This window comes from Vulpes lagopus, chromosome 7, assembly GCF_018345385.1.
Source record: "Vulpes lagopus strain Blue_001 chromosome 7, ASM1834538v1, whole genome shotgun sequence".
Classification (NCBI taxonomy): domain Eukaryota; kingdom Metazoa; phylum Chordata; class Mammalia; order Carnivora; family Canidae; genus Vulpes; species Vulpes lagopus.
In genome coordinates this window covers 109527842-109546020 of record NC_054830.1, presented here as the reverse complement: position 1 = coordinate 109546020, position 18179 = coordinate 109527842, and the positions used below count along the sequence as shown (strand labels likewise).

At 43.3% G+C, this 18179-nt stretch overlaps 1 protein-coding gene across 1 annotated transcript in view; it reads left to right on the top strand.

Moving 5' to 3' along the window:
* PCBD2 (pterin-4 alpha-carbinolamine dehydratase 2) overlaps positions 1-18179 on the top strand; it is a 55186-nt gene that overhangs the window by 3677 nt on the left and 33330 nt on the right. The window contains exon 3 of the mRNA XM_041762481.1: positions 1232-1363. Within this exon, the coding sequence (XP_041618415.1) occupies positions 1232-1363 (132 nt within the window). The remainder of the gene's footprint in view (positions 1-1231; positions 1364-18179) is intronic.

Below are 18179 nucleotides of genomic sequence, written 5' to 3'. Positions count from 1 at the left end.
GCAGAGGGAGAAGCAGGCTCCCTATAGGGAGCCCGCTGTGGGACTTGATCCCGGAGCCCCAGGATCACACCCTGAGCCAAAGGCAGGCTCAACCACTGAGCCACCCAGGTGCCCAAAATAAGTTGTCTTAATTTCACTGATTCTGCTCTCTTAATTACATTAATGTCAGTGATAAAAGGTTTCAGGATTTCTAAAATGGGAACGAGTTGTACTTTCACAGTGGAGGATCCAGCTCAGCCTCCAGTTGGCATTTCGTGAGGACGCCTTATAATACGTTTTGTGTTTCTGGGTGACAGTCCCTCTCTCACCTGAGCCTTCAATAGCTCCGAAAATAGATATGGTTGGAAGTATTGGTTGGCATTTATGCTGGAGAGCTCAGCTCTTTTGACTTCTCCTACAGTATCCTTCTTTCTCTAGCCGTGATGTTTAGATTTCTTTCCTTAAAAAACAAATAGCTTGGATGTGTGGGCCTGTTAACCAACAGAACTCTGGGTTTGTGAATTTCATCACCAGGGTGAGTGTAGGAACAGAGTGGACAGTGCTCTGGCCGAACTGGAGGGATTTGTCTTCCTGGTGTCCTGGAAAAAACCTCACTTTACTAAGGGCCTTTTTTAGGCAAGGGCCTTTTGCTTGTGGTCCAGAGGATCTGTGGACTCCTAGAAGTTATTATCCCAAATCCTGAGTTAAGTGGACATTTGTTTTTCTCCCCCCTCTCTGGAGCTTAGTTTTCATCAGACCTGAAAGGGGATAGTATGCCCAGAGAGTTGAGACCCATATGAATAAGCAGTGAAGTCTACCAAGATGTGTGGGAGCCTCCACAAAGAGCAGTGGACCATGAATATAGAGCCCTGAATTCTAATTCTCATGACAGTGGACTTGCAGGGTTTCCTTGCATGAGTGTGCTTACCATGTTTCCCACATCCCGGAATGCTGGCCATTGGTAAGATGACCAGTGGTCATGGTTAATGGTTGTACTTGTATTAAACCAGAGGCACAGAAATGTGAAGTTTGAGGCAACAGTAAGGTGCATGAGACAATATTCCATGGAGGCAGCTTATTTTGTACAGAGCTAGCCTTGTTTTTGTATATTTTTTGAGAACCAAGGAACCAAAAATAGTGATAAATTGTTGCCCTTAAGATATTTTTTGCATCTGTCTGTAAGGTAAAGGATTATGTGTTTGAGTTTAACCGAACTTCTACATATCAGATATGAAATGTGTTCTTTTCATAGGCAGCAGATGCTCGTGGTTTGACAAAAGAAGAGAGGAACCAAGTTATCCGTGACCTGAAAGCAGCAGGATGGTCAGAATTACATGAGAGAGATGCCATCTACAAAGAGTTTTCCTTTAAAAATTTTAATCAGGTAATTATTACATATTCTTGCTAGTGCCATGATCTGTTTGTGTCACTGTAGGCTGCAGGTCTTTTTAACACTACCGGTTGTCTGGTCCCATGTGGATTGTTAAGAATTCATTGACAGTTGCTCTGTCCTCGTTGACAGGTGCTACTATCCAACTGGATGATTCTCAGCTGTAGGGGAAGGGAGTGGTTTTTGTCATTTGGAAAATCAGATTTTGAAACCACTGGTTTGGTGTTCGTTAGGATATTTAGTTTCCCTTCAAAATTTAAGTAACATTAAAAGGGAGTATGAGTTTTTTATGTTTATCAGAAGAGGGCCTGAGTAAAAGCAGTTGAGAAAAATACACCTGCTGGACTAATTTCCCCTACTTTTCTTGGACCCTGGTCAAGTTTTCTTTCTCCCTGTACATGTATTTCAGTCTCTAAATCTGCCCTCAAGCTTCACCCTGTCCTCTGATTGGCTCATTTCCCGCAGCCCGGGAGCCAGCCCTTGCAGCTTTTTTAAAGGGCTGACCTCTCCCCTTGGGGACTCAGCCTTCACAAGGTAACTGTTCCATTAGGGCCCCACCCTGCTTAGAGAGTCATCTCCCATGACTTGCCCTTTAGCACTTACTCTACTGCATTTATATAAAGTTGGTGCTTTTGACTATTTCATGTTTGTTCAGTTAGTTTGGTAATCCTCTGGACAGATTTATTGTTTTTATTTATATTAGGTGTCAGCATCTAGAAGGCAGAGACCATGTTTGCTTCAATAACTCTCTATTGTACCTAACACAGTTCTGGGTATAAACAGGCATTTGATAAATGCAGACATTGATTACAGTGTTTGCTGGTTTCTGGAAGGGTGTGTGAGGACCAGGTTTCCACCAAAGAAACCTTCAACATGTTTTCCTAGTAAATGCCGTTGGCTCCACTGAGCTGCATGCCCTATTCTGCTCTCCATCCATCTGGCTGCCAGCCTTCTGCTTTGAGTCTCCCAACTCCTGAGGAGACCTGGACCAAGGCGATTCCATGTCCCTGCTGCCCCATGTGCTCGACAGCTCTTGTCAGGGGCTTAGCACTCTGTGGCTGGTGGCAGGGAATCCCATTGGTACAGTAAGCTCGTGTATAAGCTCTAGGTAGCATTTTCCAGGCTTATTAAAATTCTTACATGCGTACAGCCTGACTTCTTTAAGCCTGGGCTAATTTATTAGGCTTGAACATGTGGCTTAAAGTACTTGAGTGGTGTTGCCTCAGGCTCTGCCCAAGAGTCAGTTGTCCAGCCCACCCTAACCCTGTGCTTGGGGTGGCTTTCAGAAATGGGAGGGTAAGGAAGCTGTGTAGGGCATCCTTGATTAATTGTAACAGTATTCATCAGGACATTTTTTTTTTTTAAACTTTTATTTATTCATGATAGTCACAGAGAGAGAGAGAGGCAGAGACACAGGCAGAGGGAGAAACAGGCTCCATGCACCGGGAGCCCGATGTGGGATTCGATCCCGGGTCTCCAGGATCGCGCCCTGGGCCAAAGGCAGGCGCCAAACCGCTGCTCCACCCAGGGATCCCCATCAGGACATTTTATTAATTTGACTTTTTAAAAAAAATTTCTTTCACTCAGCTTTTAGGAGAAGGAGGCAGATAACAAAATCAGCCAATGTCAGGGAATGTATTCAGAGAACCAGTGCTGAGATTATATCTTGGGGTCAGTTTTCCAGCCAGGTCTCTTACGACTTCTGCATGTACAGTGGCCTATAATTGCATCTGATGTCATGATACCTGTCGATGCCCACCAGCCAGGACCGCCAGGGACCCATCTGGGCTTAGTTGAGCACAGTGGTACTTGTTTCCGTGAGGGAGAATGCACACCACAGGGAGCTGTGGGGCCTCTCAGGAAGATGGTGCTGGAAGGATAGTTTGGTCTGGATTGGATGCTGTCAGAAAATGGGCAGTTCTCTGATTCAGTATTTTAATACCTCTTCCCAGTAAGGAGAGTAGACTGCAGTGGGTTAAAGCTGAAATGGGCAAAGAAGCAGTACTCACTAGCTGGGAGAGGGAGTGTTCGGTACTTTGTATTGTGGACAATGTTCATGTTTTCTCTGTGTTCATGTAACCTTGCAGTGTGATCATGTTTTTGTTTGAATCCATCCTGGTCATGGAGTGGCCTTATCTGGTATTGATGTTCAGGTTTAATCCCAGACCTCCATGGGAGTGCCAGGTTGGTTCTGGGCTGTCAGGAGTTGCCCTTCTCTGTTTCACAACCTATGTTTAGAGTCATGATTCTCTAGCACTGATAGAGTCTCACTAACCTCTTGTTTAGGGCAGAAAAGATACTGTTTTTTATTATAAAACAGAGGAAATGCTGAAATAGGACGTTATAAATTTATTTTTTTATTTTTTTTTATTTTTTGGATGTTATAAATTAAGAACAATTACTATTGCAACTTCTTTCATCTAGTGTTCATTTCTTTTCTAGTCTTTCTCCAGTGGTAGAGTTTATTCACAATGTATCAGTTGTTCATGCAGTTACAGTCTTAAAAATCAGCTTTTTTTTTTTTTTTTGTACATGTAGTATTTATGAACTCAACACATATTTATTAAGATCTTCTCTCTGGCAGGCACAATTCTAAGCTCAGGTAGTGCCTGTTTTTTTTTTTTTTTTTTTTAAAGATTTTATTTATTTATTCATGATAGACATAGAGAGGGGGGAGGGGGCAGAGGCAGAGGGAAAAGCAGGCTCCATGCCAGGAGCCCAACACAGGACTTGATCCCGGGACTCCAGGATTGCACCCTGGACCAAAGGCAGGTGCCAAACTGCTGAGCCACCCAGGGATCCCAACGTAGCTCCTGTTCTAATGGAGAAGATAGACAATATGCAAATAATGAGTAGATGATATAATTTCTGTGTGTCTCTCATGAATAAATAAATAAAATCTTAAAAAAAAAATCCAATAATTTCAGGTAGAGATAAGTGCCACGGAAAGACCAAAGTAGGATACTGGAATGGAGGCTGATGGAGGGGTGTGCACACTGCTTAAGATGGGGTGGTCTGGCAGGCCCTGTTCAGGGAGGGGACGTCCGAGGCCTGAATCATGTGAAGGAGCTCAGCACATGAAGACCCAAAGGAAGAACATTCTTGAAGGAGAGGAAAGCAGGTATAAAATTCCTGAAGCAGGAATGATCTTGGCCTGACTGAGGAAGAGCCAAAAGGCCTGTGTTCTGGAGTGAACAGAAAGGAGAGACTGGTAGGAGATGGGGCTGAGGAGAGGGAGAGGCCAGAGCCCTGGAGCCTTGCCTGTATGGTGAAAAATTTAGATTTTATTCTGTGTAAGAAAGCTGTTGGGATTTCAAGCATAGAAGTGCCATGATTTAGTTATGTTCTAAAAAGATTGCCCTCGCTGGTCAGCCAGGCTGATCAATAGGAGGGTCAGAGGGGAAATAGGCAGACTATCTAGGGTGCCATCTGGCAGGCTAGGTAAGAGGTGTTGGGGGATTATGGAGGTAGCAGTGGAATGGAGAGAAATGTAGGGTTCCTCATATATTTTGAAGAGAGAACAATCCTGACTTGCCGTTAGATTGGATATGAGGGAAGAGCAGAGTCAAGGATGATACCAAGGTTTTGGCTTGAGGTATAGGCTATACTGTTGGTGTCATTTACTGAGTTGAGGAAGATGGGGGCAGGGTAGAGAGTTGAGAATCCTGTTTTGGATGTGGCAGGTGTGAGATACTTACTAGTCACTCAGGTGGTGGTAGCAGGTCAGCTCTTGGATGTGTGAGGTAGGAGGTGAGAATGGAGATACTGGTTTGGGAATCATCAGAAGAGATAATTGTGAGAGCACGTGGTTGGCAAGAGAGCACAGGATGGAATGAACAAGTAGTAGCACAGGGCACCCGGTGTATCCACTGTCATTGGAAAGAAGGCAGAAAATATAAATGTAGATGAAGGTTGGTTGCTACGTTTGTCCTGGGAAGTAGAGATAATTCTCTTTGATGGTTTCTATTTTTTTAGGGAGGTTATTAATTGAGAATGAGCCGGAATGGGAGGGAGGAATGTTGGAGATCTGGGAAAATTGGAAAAAGAGTAGAATAGGCATCTTGGAGGCTAGGACAGTCCACTAATTAGGGGGTTGTGGTTATTGTCTAGGCAGTTTTCAGTGTCACTGGAGATTTATGGTCATAAGTTCAGCTGTTTGGGCACTGGGATTCAAGTAGTTGAAGAGTTGGGTTTAATAAAAGCTGTACTTTTTTTTTTTTTTCTTTAGCTTTTATCCATTTATTTGAAAGCAAGAGTGAGAGCACAAGCAGAGGGAACAGCAGAAGGAGAAGCAGACCCCCTGCTGAGCAGGGAGCCCAATCCGAGGCTCTATCCCAGGACTCTGGGATCATGACCCGAACTGAAGGCAGATGCTTAACCAACTGAGCCACTCAGGTGCCCCAAGGCTGTACTTTTTGCTAAGCGAGTCCACTGGAGGAACTGAGGGGCAAGGGAAGTAAGGGCATGTACAGGACAGGAATTAAAACATTGGGGCTTGGAATCTAGCTGGGGGGGGGGTGCAGCTGTGATGTGGGAGGAGATGGGGGTGTCAGTGGGGTATCACCTTTTTAGAGGGCAGTTGAGGAGTGTGTGTATCAGCTTTTAAAATGCACATACCTTTTGTCCTAATCTAGAAGTTTATCTTCTAGATACTATCTGTGTGTACAGAACGGATATATGAGGACATTGGCCTTGAATTTTCTGTCGTGAGCCGGCACTTCCGTGTGCCTAGGCACACCTCCCTGAGGCGATGTTACCCTGGCTGCAGCCCTGCCCTTAACAAGAGTCTGGGAGGCCCCTGTGCTCCTGGCAGTGGCAGCACCTGTCCTGGCCTTGACTCTGTAAACTGGAGGGAGCCACTGTCAGAACAGATCCCCTCTCTCCCTTGGCAGAGTTCAGCCCACCCTGGGTGTTAGCATATGCTTTAAATAGTCTCAGCTGAACATACAGGTAAAAATTACATTCTTCTTTATCCTCTTTATAGATTATGAACATTTTTCAGTTTTCTACATAGTGTTTTTACCTACAATAAATCTTCAGGAGGAAGGTTACACTTGTTGGGCGTTACAGTCTTTAAATGGTTTGCTAACAGTGTGTGAAGTGGTGTCACAATTCGCTGTAGAATTCATTCCTCTTATTGCTATAAAAAATGAACCATACCTTTTATTTTTTTTAAAGATTTTATTTATTTATTTGTTAGAGACACACACACACACACACACACACACACATACACACATACACAGAGAGGGGCAGAGAGGCAGAGACACAGGCAGGGGGAGAAGCAGGCTCCATGCAGGGAGCCCGACATGGGACTCCATCCTGGGTCTCCAGGATCACGTCCTGGGCCGAAGGTGGCACTAAACCGCTGAGCCACCTGGGCTGCCCTGAACCATACCTTTTAGAAAAGTTTTTAGTGACCCTGGGTAAAAGCTCCTCAAAGCTTTGGGTTTATTCTAGGTTTTCCTCTAATAATAAGTAGCCAGCAAAATACATTGGAACTTTTTTTTCTTAGTGGCTTTACTCCAGCATATGGTTAGTTCCAAAAAGTCCACATTCATTTGATAGCTCAGATGGGTGTAAATATTTAGAGACCGTAAAAGCAGGATTCCCAGGGGGTCCTTACAGTGTTGGTGGGTGGCCAGGCTATAGGTTTTTATCACCAGAGCTGTGGTGTCTCTCTGGGAAGGACCAGTACTGAGCTGAGAGCTGCTGGGCAGTGTGATGGGCACGGTGAGCATCCATGAAGTGTCCGGGCACAGCGCTGCTGGGACTTGGAGCTGCAGGTCTCCACGCTCTGAGTGCTGGGACTCCCACACGGTGGGCTCCACACGTTTATAAGGGAGTTTTGCCTTCTTTTTACGTAGACTTGGGGAGAGAGCGGTTCCTCAGTGACAGATAAACTGATTCTTAGGTGTTTAGCAACTGTAGGGCGACTACATAAAAAAAAAATTCAGTTAGAAATGTGGGTGTGTCTCATAAGGTCCGTTTTGTTAGGTATTGTCATGTGTGGGGCCAAGTGGGGAGCCTACAAAATCAGATGCAGTTTGAAGCTTTGGAAGTGGGTGCAGCAGGTGAGGGTTTGGAACCCAGTAAACAGCTCTTCCGGATGCCAGCAGGTGGAGCCCTCCAGGGCAGGATCCTGGACTGACCTTCGGGCAGCATAGCCCCCTGGGAGGGCTCCCCCATTATGTTATTTGGGGATGCTAGAGCCACCCTTGTTGAGCATGGCAAGAAGTTAGTATCGGGAATAGGTAAGCTGTGGCGCTGGGATACCTCACCTGGTTTGGTATCTTTTGGGTGAATGAAGAATTCCAGGAGAAGGATACAAGGAGTTTCCAGTTGGTAATAGAGAACACTTTTGACTCAGGAGAAAGGGACTGAACTTTCGGAGAAAGACCTGGGATTCCCTGAATTCCTGGAGGAGCTCCCGTTCCTTGTATGTGCTTCCTCCAGTGGACCAGCCCTCAAGGCATTCGATTTTGTTAGAGTGAATCACATGAACTCGTTAACACTTAGCCCATTTTGACCCTACAAAAATGGCCCTTTTCAGCTTCACAGCATGTCATGGATAGAGCTTGCAGGCAAGGTCCAAGCTTCATTTGTTGGACTTTTTATTTATCATATTGTGGTTGGTATAACTGTTGCCATCGAGAGGGTGGGGAGCGGGGAGGGGCCTTCTGAGTGGCTGGGGTCATTAGGGTGGTGGTGCCAGGGAACCCCGTTTTGTGTGTCCAGCAGCAGTAGCACCATATGTGAGTTGGGGTTTGTAAAATGTTTCCCTTCCTGTGCCCTGGAGCTCCTGCTGTAGAGCCGTTGAAAGTTACTGTTGCTGACTTACTTTATAAAAATGTTTTATTGAGGAATCTGATAATAGGCTTATGGTTAACATTTTGAAACACTTAGTGAAGTCAAAACCTTGATGATACCAGAAGACAACTGTTAATGAAAATCTTAACAGTCCTCAGTGGGACACGACTCTCAACAGTTCTCTTTGTGAAAGAATTAATTCAGGTTTCATTGTTCATTGTTGTAAGCCAAAACTTGGTGCACGTCAAAGTTATGAGTCAGCAGTGCAATAATAGAAATGTCACATCTGAGCACTCTTGAAAGTGGAAACTCACTCTGCCTGTTGAAGGTAGGGGAACACTCCCAGGAGGATGTTCCCAAGGCTGATTCATCATGTAGCTTAGAAAGTGTCCTCTGCTGTTAACATAGGCTCATGTCTCTGTCTGGGAGCCAGATCAAGTGAAAACCTGTATGCTCACCACGCACGGTGGCTTCTGCTCCACTTGTGCCCACTGATGGGTTCTGTAGCCTCTGCCAACTTGAAACTCAAGAAAGCTTCCTCCACTGTCACTGGAATGGAGAGTAGAGAGATACATTTGAGCAAACTTGACCTAACATTTGAGGAGCTAATTAAACTATCTGTGTGGTGTATTCGTGGTGATGTTCGCTTTGGAGTTTCCCCTGGGGCTCCAGGGAGCCCTGGGCAGGATGCTGCTCGTGTTGTCAGGTGGTGGCTGGGACAGCAGTGTTGGTGACCTACAGGGTAGGGAAACTAGAGCCTAGAATGGTATCATTTGGCGTCTTGCTTCTGCTGTGTATCTCATAAAATAGGTTTAGAGCTGATGTGTATTTGTGAAAACTCATGTAATGGACGAACAAGGGGAAATGTAAAACAGGTGTCAAAAATGCAAATATGGCGCCACGGTGTAGTGTGAAAATGCTGTGGCCATCACACGGGCCTTTCATAAAAATGGACTTTTAACTGCATCGCTTTTTCTTAGTCATGTAGTAAATCTTCTGTTTACAGAACTTAGCCTGAGTATTTTGTGAAAGTCAAACAGCCAAGAAATATAATTTCCTCAGCAGTCTTTGTCTTGCCCTTTTACAGATGGCGTCAAATCAGGTGTGTAAAAAATAAAAAGCAGTTTGAGCTGACGTGAAAGGCATTTCAGATTTATGCTTTGCAGATGATATTGGTATGATTAATGCATTCATTGCTTTTTTTTATTGCTTTTCACAGATAATGTACATGATGCATGGAAAATGTTGTGGGTTTAAATCTTTGCCAGCTTTAGACTGTGAATATCAACAGATGTTATCATATACGTACTGCAGTTATTATAAAATAAAAAATTTTTCATGAAATGCATTGACATAAATTTCATTTATGTAAATTGCTTTCATTAGTACAAAACTTTAGTGTAGCTGTTAGGGGTTGCGAAGCACTTTAGATGAGATTAACTTGGTATAATGTGATCAGAAATGGGTTGCTTTAAATTTAACTGACAAGAAAATAACACTCAAAAGTTAGGAAATTACGGAGGCATTTGTTTTCTGCCTGCATTGCTGGGACTGCTTAAATAGGTTGAATAGGAATTAATAACAATGGACTGCCAGCTCAGTAATTACAGAAAATAATTTAAAAGAGACCTCAAATAATAACTTCAATGTATTTTAGTCTTATTCTTTTCTGGTCTGTATTTCTTGAGTGTACCAGCCCTTTGCTTCAGTACAGCCATTAAAAACAGTGTTCAGATTTGCAAAGCAAGAGTTTTGTCAGTACAGTTTGGGTGCATTAGGGCATAGAAACTTAAATTCAGCTCTTTCAAAATATGGATCTTGGGATGTGAAGCAGTGACCTCAACAGCTGATATCTCTTCCTACAGTGGTATGCTACCATTTCTGGGGCTGGGCATGACCAGGTGCCCTCTGCGCCCGGGAGGGATCCAGCCCACCACTGTGGATACGTGGGTGAGGGGCTTTTCCATATCTTGGAGCTCTTTGTGTTCTGCTCTTTCCCCTACATTCTTGTCAACAAAACAGAATAGCACGTCATCTCCCCCATCTTGCAGATAATTTACCATCCTGATACCCTTCTGATCTAGGCTGGAATGGGCCATTTTGACTAATTCATGGGCTTTCACAGGACACCAAACTAGACCGAAACCTTGGGATTGCTTGTGGTCACACTGGGTCATGTCACAGTGGGTATCAGACTCCCATCTCTGATTCCTACAGCAAGATTTTTAGATCCTACTACGATGCAGAAAATTGTTTTGTTTTTACATTTATTTTTTTCCAGGGGATAATCTTTTTTCCAAGGGCTATCTGTTGGATTACTTTCCACCTTAAATGGGTTTGACAACACTTCCCTGAGAAAGGCACTATTCACCAGCTAAAACAAACAAAGCTCCACTTGTTTAAGAGTAACCCAGGTATCACTGTTGAGCAATCAGAGGTCATTTAATTGTATCCTTAAAATCAATCCTATCAAAACAGCAAAGGCCACTAATGAATCTGTTTGCTCCTGTGCTCTCAGCCAGCAAGATAGGATTGTGGCCTTCTACCGTATTGTTCATCAAACTGATTTCAAATGCCCTGTCCTCACCATTGCAACTCTGGCCGTGGACACATACCAGGCATCTGGAACAGACCCAGTCATGGCTGGGCAGGGAGCCACATGGTCTTCCTGCTGAGAGCCACAGAGCCTGCCTCTGGTGGAATCAGTGAATGTAGTGAGGTCTTTGAGCTGGCAACCACTGAGGGACTAGCTGCACTCTGAGTGTGGAAGGGCAGTGTAAAAAAAGTACAAGATTCCATTTCTGCCCAGACCTTCCGATTAAAAAAATATATATTTTATTTTTGTTTTTAGATTAAAAAAATTTTTTAAAGATCTTATTTATCTATTTGAGAGAGAGAGAGAGAAAGAGGGAGAGAGAAAGAACATGAGAGAGCATGAATGGGGTAAGGGGCAGAGGGAGAAGCAGATTCCCTGCTGAGCAGGGAGTCCATTGTGGGTCTTGATCATCGATCATGACCTGAGCTGAAGGCAGATCTTAACTGACTGAGCCACCCAGGTGCTCCTATTTTATTTTTTAAAGATTTAATTTAGAAAGTGAGAGAGCACAGAGGGAAGAGGCAGAGGGAAAGGAAGAGAGAGAGTCTTAAGCAGTCTCTGTACTTGGTGCAGAGCCCAATGCAGGGCTGAGTCTCATAACCCTGAGCTGAAACCAAGAGTTGAACACTCCACTGAGTGCACCATCCAGGTGCTCCAGATTTTATTTTATTTTTTTATTTTTTATTTTTTTTCCGATTTTATTTTTAAGTAATTTCTACACAATATGGGGGTTGAACTCAAAACTCCGAGATCAAGAGTCCCATGCTCTACTGACTAAGCCACCTAGGTGCACCAGGACCTTCCAGTTTTTTTGGGGAGGTGGCACATCCGAATTGTACAGGATAGTTGATTTTTAAAATTTCCATGTTGGTCAGACACTAAAATGTGAGGTAATAATAAACTGAAGGAGGTGTACTCTAGAGTGTGGCTGCCTTGAGAAGGAGAGTTTTGAGTTGGTCCTTAAAGGTTGGCATAGCCTCTAGAAAACAATATGGAGGGGTGCCTGGGTGGCTTAGTTGGTTAAGCATCTGCCTTCACTCAGGTCATGATCCCAGGGTTCTGGGATTGAGCCCTGCATCAGCCTCCCTGCTCAGCAGAGAGGGTAGCAGAGATAAATGAATAAAATCTTTAAAAATATATGGAGGGTCCTCAAAAAATTAAAAATAGAGCTACCATATGTTCCATTAACTTATATATTCTGGGAATATATCCAAAGGAAATGAAAACAGTAACTCAAGAAGGCATCTGCATTCCTATGTTCATGGCACCATTATTTACATGACTAAGACATGGAAGCTACTTAAGTGTCCATTGATGAATGAATAGGTACAGAAGTTGTGGCATATATTATACATAGAAAACCCTGAAGATTTCACCAAAAAACTACTAGAATGGACAAATTAATTCAGTACGGTCACAGGATACAGAATCAGTGTAAAGAAAATTAATAATGAAGCAATAGAAAGAGATTAAGGAAGCAATCCAGTGTGCATTTACACCAAAAATAATAAAATACCCTAGGAATAAACTTAGCCAAGAAGGGGTCTATCAAAAGACCAGCAGTATTAGGATGTGTGGCTGGCTCAGTTGATAGAACATGTAACTCTTTTTTTTTTTTTTTTAGAACATGTAACTCTTGACCTCAGCCTTGTGAGTTCAAGCCCGACATTGGGTGTAGAGATTACTTCAGCAACAACAACATTGTTTTAAAGAGAACTAGAACAAATAGTTCTAAAATTGTATGGAACCATAACAGGCCCTGAGTAGTCAAAACAATCTGGAAAAATAAAAGGCTAGAGGTATCACAATTCTAGATTTCAAGTTATATTACAAAGTTCTCGTAATCAAAACAGTATGCATTGGCACAAAAATAGACACATAGATCAATGGAACAGGATAGAAAGCCCAGAAACAAACATGAGTATATGGTCAACTCATCTTTGACAAAAGCAGCAAGAATATGCAATCGAAAAAAGACAGTCTCGGGATGCCTGAGTGGTTCAGTGTTTGGCGCCTGCCTTTGGCTCAGGGTGTGATCCTGAAGTCCTGGGATCAAGTCCCACATCCGGCTCCCTGCATGGAGCCTGCTTCTCCCTCTGCCTATGTCTCTGCCTCTCTCTCTCTCTGTGTCTCTCATGAATAAATAAATAAATTTAAAAAAAAAAAGGAAAAAAGACAGCCTCTTCAACAAATAGTATTGGGAAAACTGAACAGCAACGTGCAAAAGAAGGACACTGGATCACTTTCTTAGACCATACACAAAAATTAATTCAAAATGAATTAAAGACCTAACTTTGAGACCGGAAACCATTAAAATCCTAGAAGAGAGCATAGGCAGTAATTTCTCTGACATCAGCCAAAGCAACATTTTTCTAGATGGGTCTCCTGAGGCAAAGGATATAAAAGCAAAAATAAACTATTGGGATTACATCAAAATAAAAAGGTTCTGCACAGTGAAGGAAACAGCAAAACTAAAAGCCTACAGAATGGGAGAAGATATTTGCAAATGACTACCCTACAGAGGGTTAGTATCCAAAATACATAAAGACCTCATAAAACTCAACACCCAAAAACAAATAGCCCAATTAAAAAATGGGCAGAAGACATGAACATACATTTCTCCAAAGAAAATATTCAGACATTCAGATGGCCAACAGTCATATGAAAAGATGCTCAACATCACCCATCATCAGGGAAATCAAATCAAAACTATAATGAGATATTACCTCACACCTGTCAGAATGGTTAAATTCAACAACACAAGAAACAACAGGTGTTGGTGAGGATGGGGAGAAAGGGGAACCCTCTTACTTTTGATGGGAATGCAAACTGGTGCAGCCACTCTAGAGAACAGTATGGAGTTTCCTCAAAAAATTAAAAATAGAACTACTCTACAGTTTAGTAATTGTATTATTGTATTATTGTAAATACTGAGTATTTACCCCAGTTTAGTAATTGTATTATTGTATTATTGTAAATACTGAGTATTTACCCCAAGAGTACAAAAACACTAATTTGAAAGGATATCTGCACCTCTATATTTATTTATTTAAAAGATTTTTAACTTATTTATTCATGAGAGGCAGACACACAGGCAGAGGAGAAGCAGGCTCCCTGCAAGGAGCCTGATGTGGGACTCGATCCCAGACTCCAGGATCATGCCTTGAGCCGAAGGCAGGCACTCAACCGCTGAGCCACCCAGGCATCCCTATTGCAGCATTATTTAAAATCGCCAAATTATGGAAGCAGCCTAAGTTCCATTGATAGATGAACGGGTAAAGAAGAAGATGTATGTGCGCGCACACACACACACAGTGGGGTCGTATTCACCCATAATTTTGCCATTTGCAACAACATAGGTAGCACTAAGAAGTAGAACATTAAGTGAAATCAGTCAGAGAAAGACAAATATCATATGATTTCACTCATGTGGAATTTCAAAAACTAAATGAACAAAGGAAAAAAAGAGGAACACCAACCAAAAAACAGACTCTTAACTCTAGAGAAAAAACAGATGGTTACCAGAGGGAGAGTAGGAGATGAGTAGAATAGGTGAAGAGAATTAAGAGTAAGTATACTTACTGTGATGAGCACTGTGAGTGATGTATAGAATTTTAAAAAAATATTTTATTTATTTTAGAGAGCACACTGGAGCAGGGGGAGGGGCAGAAGGAGAGGGTGAGACTCTTAAGCAGACTCCTTGCTGAGGGTGGAGCCCGACCTCCATCACACATCCCTGAGATCATGACCTGAGCTGAAACAAAGAGTCAGCCACTTAACTGAGCAACCCAGGCACTCCTAGAATTGTTGAATCACTATATTATACATCTGAAACTAAGCACCATATGTTAAATGTACAGGAATTAAAATAACATAAAAAAGATGTGGTAATATTACAATGGAATATTATTCAATCATAAAAAATGAGGAAGTCCTACCATGTGAGGACATTATCCTAAGTGAAATAAGTCAGAGAAAGACAAATACTGTATGATCTCACTTATATGTGGAATCTGAAAAACAAAAGGACTTACAGAAAAAGAGATCAGACTTGTGGTTACCAGGGGTGGAAAGTGGGGGAAGAGGGAATTGGAGAAAGGTTGATAATAGGTACAAAAAAAAAAAAAAAGAAAAATAAAGGTCTGATAGGTTGTTTTGAGGGTAGGAGCTAAGGAAGGATATAGGAAAGGGGGGCACATTTTATTTGTAATGTGTTGGGAAGTGTGGGCTCTAGGTGTGGTTCAGTGAGCTGGACTAAACATTGGAAAGGCAGGTCCTTGTGGTGCGGCTCTCCTGGGTTTGGCATCTCAGGTTTAGAGTATCTGAGAGCAAAGTCTTCGCTTTCTTTCCTCCAACTTGCTTGTTGCTTTCAGCAGTACCACCATTCTGTTGAGCACCTAGACCTAAAACTGAAGAATTATCTTGGTTATCAGTTCCTAAGAACCCAGTGTCTTTCACCAAGACTGTGCTGGGGTCTGGGTTCACCTCATCTCCCCCTTGAGCTCCTGTACAAGCTTTCTCACAGCCTTTTACCTCCCTGTGTTTGGTGGGCTACATATAGCTTTGTTGTGACCAAGCTGGTCTTTGCTCAGAAAATCACATTTCCTTCCTATTTTATCTTACAAGACACCATCTTTTCAGAGGTTTCTTTTCTTTCCTTTCCTTTTTTGTTTTAATGATTCTTTTATTTGGGGGGGGGGAGAGAATATGGGGTGGGGGAATGGGCAGAAGGAGAGGGAGAGAGAATCTGAAGTAGACTCCCCACTGATTGCAGAGCTCGATGCTAGCTCAACCTCATGACCCTGAGATTCTGACCTGAGCCAAAACCAAGAGTCAGGTGCTTAACCGCCTGTGCCACCCAGGCACCCCTTCTCAGAAGTTTTCAGAGCTTCCCACAGGCTGGCCCTTAACCCTACCTTTTGTTATTTCTCTGCCAGAGGCCTCTTAAAGTCTCTTAGAAATTAAAACTAAGAGGTCATTTATTTTTATTTTTATTTGTTTTTAATTTATTTTTTTATTATATTTCTCATTAAGAGGTCATTTAGTCATCCCCTTCACTGAAGCAATGGGGAAACTGAGGTTTATTTTTAAAATTTTTTTAGAGATTTTATTTATTTATTCATGAGAGACACAAGAGAGAGAGAGAGAGAGAGAGAGAGAGAGAGAGAGATTGGCAGAGACACAGGCAGGAGAAGCAGGCTCGATGCAGGGAGCCCAACGCGGGACTCGATTCTGGGTCTCCAGGATCAGGCCCTAGGCAGAAGGCGGTGCTAAACCGCTGAGCCACCTGGGCTGCCCATGGGAAACCGAGGTTTAGATGGAGCATGAAATAGTGGCCATGCTGGAGCTGGAGCCAAGACCCCCGGCATCTTGGTTCAATGCTATTCTTCCTTTAAGCCATTATTCACCTTCTTTGTTCCATTCCACCTATCTTAGGCCAATATGTCCACATCTCACCCACTTCTAGAAAGTTTTTCCTAGCACTTATGCACTTAGCACTAATAAACTGTGACTGCACTTACTGTAGGCAAGGTACTAAGCTAGACACTGGAGGTGCGGTGATGAGCAAAACAGATATTGTCCCCATTTTCATGGAGCTCACTAGATCTAGGAGTGGAGGGAGAGCATAAACAAATAAAGCAATGACTATATAATTGTAAATTATGAGGGGATCCCTGGGTGGCGCAGCGGTTTGGCGCCTGCCTTTGGAAAAAAAAAATAATTGTAAATTATGATAAGTGCCATGGAGGAAAATCCTACTAGCTAATGCTTAATGAACACTTAACCTTGGGCCAAGCACTATATTGTAAAGATGCTGCATGTATTTATTCACTTAATCTTCACAAAATGGTGTGAAGTGGAGTAGAGACTATTTTCCTCATTTTACAGATTGGAAACTGAGGTTTAGATTAAGCTAGTAAGCAGTGGAGTTGGGGTTTGACTTCAGGCGGATCCCAACCATTTCTCAGGAACTGAGAAGGTGATGCATCCCCCCCATTTGTCCCTTGAGGCATTTTATTTGCACATATGTATTACATTCCTGGGAAAAGACTCCCAAGATTTTCCTTCCTGTGTTTTCTTCTTGATTCTTAGTGGTCCATGATGCCAGCTTAGATTGTCAGTACAATGAAATCAAAGGGATGGAAGCAGGTCTGTCTGTCTGCCTGTCTCCCTCCCTCCCTCCCTCCCTCCCTCCTCCCTTCCTTCCTTTGTAGGCTCCACACCAAGTATGGATCTCAGCATCGGGCTTGAGCTTGAGCTCACGATCCTGAGATCCAGACCTGAGCTGAGATCAAAAGTTGAGGTTTAGTTGAGCCACTCAGGAGCCCCTATTCAGCCATTTTTCTAGATCTTTGAGTTGCATATCAGATCTAGGGCTGATCACCCCTTGTCCATTTGACCTGCCCGTAAGGTTCACGATTTTCTGACTGATGTAGTTATCCATGACATCAAATTCATCAACATAACTATGCTTCATCTTCAGTTAGGAACCTGACAGTGACTTTGGAGCACAGTCTAGTAAGAAAGTGGCGTTTGCTTCTCCTTTTGGCATTGCTGATGCTCTTGAAAGCGTCTCAGAGGACACACACGGGCACGAGGATAGTGGGATGGATGCAAAGAGGGGCCATTGTGAGGTATTATGGGAAACAGGAGGGGTATCTCGAGACTTTTGGCATGGGGGGAAGGACTTCGTAGTTGAAGGAGGTGGGGGAGGATGAAGGACTGATGCTTTTTTCTACCAAGACCAGTTAGAGGACTTAAAGGATGGAGTGGAAGGGAGCGGGAGACAAAGGCCACATGGGGGGATAGGAAGGAGGCTGTGTGTCCATCCAGGTGAGACCTCATCATTAGGGTAGGCCCAGCAGGGGATTTGGGACTGTGGCAGTGACACAGGCCAAGCAGAGAGCTGGAGGGGTTGGAGCTGTATTTCGGAGCTTACATGAGCAGAAGCCAGTGGTGCCACACATAATTTTTATAAATGGAAAATCTAAGATTCTCTGACTAGGGAGGAGTGGTGATAGGTGATGAGGAAGATGAGTGGGGGATGTTAAAAATGACTTCCAGAGGGTCTGGGTGGTCAGAAGTGGCCTTTATTAAGCTGGGGAAGTATGGGAGGGGAACATGATGGGGGTGCTGTGATCAAGACTTCTGGTTTGAACATTGTTATGTGTGAGTTGCCAGGAGATGTCCAGATGTCAACTTCAAGAAGACAGTTTTATGTCTGAGTTCGGGACTTAGAGTAGAGGTGTGGGTTGTGGGTAACTGGGGAGTCTTAGGTATGTGTGGAAAAAAGCCAAGGTAATAGAGGAGACGACTCAGGCAGAAAGCGTAATGCAAGGAGAGAAGGGGGCTTAGGACTTAGTACGTTTAGGGGTTGGAAGGAAGAGGAGGAGCAGAAGACTG